Source organism: Cynara cardunculus (assembly GCF_001531365.2).
Source record: "Cynara cardunculus var. scolymus isolate 2C chromosome LG 3, CcrdV1, whole genome shotgun sequence".
Lineage (NCBI taxonomy): Eukaryota > Viridiplantae > Streptophyta > Magnoliopsida > Asterales > Asteraceae > Cynara > Cynara cardunculus.
Window position 1 is genome coordinate 4,278,182 of NC_037530.1, and position 6,072 is coordinate 4,284,253.

At 37.7% G+C, this 6,072-nt stretch overlaps 1 protein-coding gene across 1 annotated transcript; it reads left to right on the forward strand.

The window, feature by feature from the left end:
- The first annotated feature begins 472 nt into the window (after window positions 1–472).
- Window positions 473–5,038, forward strand: LOC112510573. The gene is made up of 2 exons (XM_025116037.1): window positions 473–948; window positions 4,701–5,038. The coding sequence occupies exons 1-2, from the start codon at window positions 571–573 to the stop codon at window positions 4,914–4,916; spliced, it is 594 nt and encodes a 197-aa protein (XP_024971805.1). The 5' UTR covers window positions 473–570; the 3' UTR covers window positions 4,917–5,038.
- Window positions 5,039–6,072: the final 1,034 nt, after the last annotated feature.

The window sequence follows — 6,072 nt, forward strand, 5'->3', positions numbered from 1 at the left end:
AATTGAAATGACTATAATAACCCTCATTTAATAGTAAAAACTAAGAGACTATTTGACAGTTGCCGAATGGTTTGGTACAAAATGATTAAGTGGTCAGAATGATTAAAAAACTCTCATGATATAGTGCAAAATGAAATAAAATTTTTCGACAATTGTTTACAGTGCAATTAGAACGCTGAATGATTAAGGAAGACACATGATACAAAAATCGTTCAGAAGTTTTAGAATCATTAAAAGACAGATTTTTTTTTTGCCAAATAAATTTTACCTCTTAATGGTTCTGAAACTTCTTTTTAATAAAACTATTAAGGGATAAACAAACAACTTCTAACAATACCTAAATAGTGGGATAAAATTGGTCTGAAATGGACAAAACGAGGATGGAAACCAATTAAACGAAGTTTAGGGACAAGATTTGTTAAGTGGAGAAACCTCAGGGATGAAACCAAACTTATACTTTTCTATAATTTACTTCACTCTCGAAATTTTGAGGCATTTTGGCAAGTAGCAACCTTTTAACCGGATCATTCTCTGCAACGCGTCTTCTCGCTTGCCGGCAACACTACAACAATGGTGGAAATCGTAGAAACTGAAGAAACGCCGAGGACTACCACCGCTACCGTCAAGGAAGAAGAATCACGCCCACTGTTAGATACTTCAGAGTTAAAACCACGTTCTAAATCGGTGAGGACTAAGGTCCCGGAGGTGGAGGTCCATCTTTATCGGCGCGGAGAGGGTCCGATCGACATCTTCAAGTCGAGTTTAGGTGGCTGGGATCAAGACCAGCTCGAAGTTCGAGATATATTAGACAAGTATGGGTTGAAATCGCTGTATGCTTATAATACGCAATCGGGAAGGGGCGTTCCGATCCGGTTTAACGGTAGAAATGGTCGATCTATACTACCATACAAGGATGGATCCGTAATTTTCATTGACGGAGAGCCCAAGGTACTCGACAGTTCTTTTTCCCCCAATTCTACCTTTGATTATTGATGTTTATTATATGACCAACTCCTAGCTGTTCTTGCTGCTTATTTTTCTGAAAATTGATTCTCGAAAAGTGATTACGGCAAAAAACCAGAAACTTATGCTTTCTCCAAACGCGTAATTTCTGTCTGTTTAGACCAATAATGTTATCAAACCCAATTTTGGCAACATACTTCAACGAAATTTAAATTTTGTCCAAAAGACAAAAGTGATTCTACGACTTGTTAAAATGTGATACAAAAATAGGGCAACTTTTTAGTCTGTATATGTAGAACTGGTAGTTTCTTTTTGATAGAATCTTATGTAAGCATAAAAGAAATACATAATGTGCTTCAAAATCAGGTGACAGGGATTAATTTTTTGCTTGGGTATGGTTTGGAGGAAAACTATGGTGTCACATCTAGTTAAATTCTAGACATGAAAGGGATTTTGCCCCTGTACTTGGCTGTTTTCTGCTTTTACTTTTTATTGGCCTTTCAATTTCTCTAGTTGACCATCTATAGCACACACTCCTGATTATGACAGTTAAACTCTGGACTAGCTTACCATGGTTAATCATTAAAGGCAAGGGAAATGCAGAAAATAGTACTTCAAGATACATCACTTGAACATGGCCCTCTGTTCTTCATATCTGTATTTCGGCACATTAGTCGGGAATTTTGTGAAAGGTTCCTGTAGAAGTTTCCTTATCATTTAATTCATGTTAAATGGACCTTGCCATTCCTCCTCCTCAGAAGCAGAACATGCTCCAGTTTTCCAATCTTATATTAGGCTGAAAGTTGCTTGTTCAAAACAGTCTTTATCTTCTGAAAACTAACAGTCTAAGATAGTCTCCAATATTCTGCTTCGTATCTACAGGACTATAGCATGAACGTATTCCAAGTGTATTTTGCCATGGACTTGTTGATAAGGGTCTATCTGCTATTTTTGGACTTCCATTTTGTAATCCTTGCTGTGCTCTTTGCTGGTGTCACACTGTCACCTGTACGTCATCGGGTGCAAACTTAGTCATTGGATCCCCCTTTTCCATTTTTAACATTCAATTGGAAAGCTCACAGGTTGAACTTGAGTTTGATATGATCTCTAGGTTCTATTCTACCTGAAGTCTATCCATGTACTTACACAAGTTCACCAACCAATTTGGGAGTTGGGGCCAGCAAAATGGACAACAAAGAGGGGGAGGGGGAGTGGGAGTGGGAGTGGGAGAATCAGTAAGGAGATCAGGAAGAGGAGAGGAGTCTTATGACACCTTATGATCCATCATCCATGTTTGATTAAAGTAGCCATAAGAGAAGGGATGGTGGAAAACCATATTTTCATGAAGATTTGAAGATCTTCTGCACCATTCATTCTTTATGTTTTCTGTTAAAAAATGCTTCTTCTTGGTGTATGATAAAACTTGGTCTTTCCGTTAGCTTCTTTGCTGGTTAGTTGATCTTCCCAGCAACTAAGTCTTACTGGGTTTAGTTATTAATCATGGTGCAGAAATGGAAAAACCAGCAAAGCCTAAAGGAAAAAGTGTTGTTAAGTGTAAATTGTATACGGTAAGCATCGTCATTAAGACGGTAACAAAAGATTCCGTTAAGGATACAGGCAGAATTCGTGCTAAATTTTTTATATTAAGAAAGTCGAAAACTTGTTTCTTGAATGAAGGATGGTAGATCTGAGTTCCTGCTTTGAGCTGTTGGGAGTGCTAATAAACATAAGATTTTTTATTGCAGAATTGGGTTAAAGCAGTTATAGCCCATCCCATTCATTACCCTATGTTCTACATGTTGGTAGGCTAGTTTCTGAGACCACGTTGATATGGTTGGATTTTTATCTTGGGTAGAAAGTCCAAGAGTTGAAGTGTGGGTTTACCAGCCACAATAATTCTTGTTCTATTCTTCTTCATCCATACTCATGCCTATATAGAAGTTCCTAGTAATTACTGTGAACCTAAATGAATATTAAAATTTTATCTATGATGGTCGGCTGTGATACAGTACTATTGGAGGAAGAGAGCAATAGAAAATATTAGTATGGTAATTCTATGCCAATTAGAACTCATAGATGAGGAGAAGGGGGACTCTTTAATTGTGGGTAGTCACTCATAATAGATCTTTTGTGTTTTTCTGCTTCACTTGTTTCATGTTGGTGTAAATTATTTCTCTTGTTGTTTTCCATGCTGACTTACACTTGTTTCATATTAGTGTAAAGACTCGATCAGCTTTTCATAATGATTTATATTTTATGTAAAATAATCTTTTATGATAAATATATAAATAATTATGTGAATTAATCAAAATAGAATAACAATTTTGTGTCTAATTTTTCTAAAACAAAAAGGGTTAAAATGAAAGTTTGGATTATTTAAATCTATTTTATAATATAAAATAAGTTATATATATATATATATATATATATATATATATCCACAAGGGTGGTAGCGTGGTGGATAAGGACAAGGGGATTATAAAATCAACCCGAGTTTGAATCCTGCCATCTATATGTATACTTGTGGCCACTGGGAGATTTACCTCGGTTTGTGGGCGAAGCCTACAGTCGCAATTTGCCATGGGATTAGTTTGGACGAAGTATGTGATTACCCATTTCTTTAAAAACACTACTTACGCTCCTTTTTCATGCTTCTATTCTCTTCAAAACGCCATTTTCTATAAACCTTAAACGACCCCCTCGATTTCTTTCTTTTTTCGGAAATTCTTTTCCACACCTTTATAGCAAGCCGGGGCCTTAACAGAAATCTCTCTGCTTCTCAGGGTAGAGGTGCCCCTAGACCCTACTCTGTGTGAGATTTACTGGGTTTGTTTGGTTTAGAAAAGGAGAGAGGGGGCAAGATCTTGGTCAGTAGGATAAAGTGTTATGAGACCATCAGAAAAGTTTTGGGTAGTGAAAGAATGCGTTGTCATCTTAACACAAAGTATTAAGCATCTATTGAAACAGAGGAGGCAAAAAGTAAACTTAAAAGAGAAGCTCTTAAATTTAGTGCGTGTTATGAATTTTATGCTAATCTTTCCATCCATCTACAATTAGCAAATGCAATCTACAGGTATGACATGCATTATTAATTAGTCGTGCACATACTGAATTGACTAAGCAATCTAGAGAAGGCGATCTCTTCATGCTTCATACCATATGAAGAGGCTTAATACGGATACCTAGGTTGTAAGGTTGCTTCTAGCGTGCGTCAGGGTTCTCATAGGTTATTTCCAACTGTTCTATTTTCTCTATGTGATTTGTGACATGATGACATGATGCAAGAGGGATGCATGCGGTCCATATGATGGTCATCTCATTTCCTGATACACCTATGATACTCCAATGGTGGTATCGAATAATCAGGTGTGTTTGTGTGCTCCACTGTGACTTATGTAGACTTTTTCCCCTTCATTTTGAAGCAAACATGAAAGGCTCACAAAACCTAACAATCTGAATAGCTAGTACAATATAGAGAATATTTGTCGAATAGCATGCTTAAATTAAATGCTTGTTGATCGTAAATTCTTCAGAGTTTTCTAATACAAAGATTGTGATAGAACACTCTGAGGCTACTATAACTTCATGAGTTTTACCATGTTGCCTTTGCTTCCATGGTATCAGTAGTCCCTAATAACCCTTAGTTTTGCTTCAATGGTATCACTTAATTGGCTGTGTTCTTCTTCAAAGTACCATCCGAAATCGGTTTAACTTTTAATAATTTATGCGGGTTTCAGGACTCATTGATAAAGCCAATCACCAGGATCCTAGTAGGTGTTGCAGTATTAACTGCAATGATTATACTGGTCATGAAGGAGACTCCAGGATGGGCTAAGAAGTTGAATTTCGCCGGCATTAACTTCAACGTCCCTCCATGGGTCCTAGCTTGTGTCGTTATCGTTTTCACTCGTTTGAGGAAGAGAACCCGGGATTTCTTCGCCAAACGTCATTGATTATAGTTTTCTTAAAAAAGGTTCTTGATCAGTACCATCATAATTTTACACATTTCATAAGGTGTTTGTTTCTGGACAATTTTTGTAGTTTTGCTTCAATGAATCCTTTTTGTGATAATTTGTTATGCAACAGTCTTTTTTTTATTAACCTGGATATCTAACTCGCTATGCGAGTCGACTAATCCCGGGGCAACCACCTGCTTTGCAGATAGCCTGGAGTCACCGCATTTGAACCTCCGTGGCCACAAGAGGATTTTTATTCCTTCTTGGATTTGAACCTGAGACCTCCAGGTACTTTTGACCTTTGGAGTCAAGCTCAAACCAATCAGGCACCAACCTTGTGATTAAGTCTTTGTATCAATACTCGTTGCTTCGGCTTTTTTAATGCACCTCAAGGATATAAGCTCACATTATTTGTTTCTTTTAGTATATCTTACTCGAAAACAGGGTTTGAGAGAGGATCAAATATATACATGTTGGAACAATTATATTACCTTTTTTAGAGTCCAACTTTTGTCATTTCTGGAAAAAACCGGTTACGTGATCAACGGCCCCAATCTATTGATCTGCATTCACGTTTGCAAAATTGAGAAGTTAAGAATTATCGGTGTACATAGCTTGTTTTAGGGACCGAATCCGAATTTTGAGCAAACGATGACAATATAATTCACTCTTTCTTTTACCATTTTCTCCAACTTTTTATTAAAAATATCAAGTTATAATTTTCTTTTCTGTTAATAAAGAAAGTTAATGTACAAGTTTTTAAAACCCATGTACAAACGGTTCTATAAAAGAAAATAAAAACAATATTCTAAAACTACCTTTTCCGATCTTCTTCTCCGACAAAGGGTGTCTCTGATCAAAGGGTTTTTGGTCTGGTTGTATGTGAGTCCTTGGTAGGCATGACAACGAGGCGGGGATGGGGCGGGTTTTCTAATCCCGGCCCCGGCCCGGTTTTTAGTAATAGCTTCTAGCCCCGGCCTCGGTCCCCGGCGGTCAAGCCTCGGTCAAACCCATGAAGAATATCCGTTAATTTGAGTCTACCGGGGATCCCCGGCCCTGGTTTGAGTAACATCCCCCGGCCTTGGCCCCGACCTCGACCCTGGTTTAAGTCTATCGAGGATCCTCGGCCCTGGGGCTCGTTTTAGCGGGAAAT

What these genes read in the sequence shown, in the direction of transcription:
- LOC112510573 (XM_025116037.1), top strand. Translation starts at nt 571, where the DNA reads ATGGTGGAAATCGTAGAAACTGAAGAAACGCCGAGGACTACCACCGCT. An exon ending in TCATTGACGGAGAGCCCAAG is followed by an intron (nt 949 to 4,700) that starts GTACTCGACAGT and finishes TGCGGGTTTCAG; the next exon opens with GACTCATTGATAAAGCCAAT.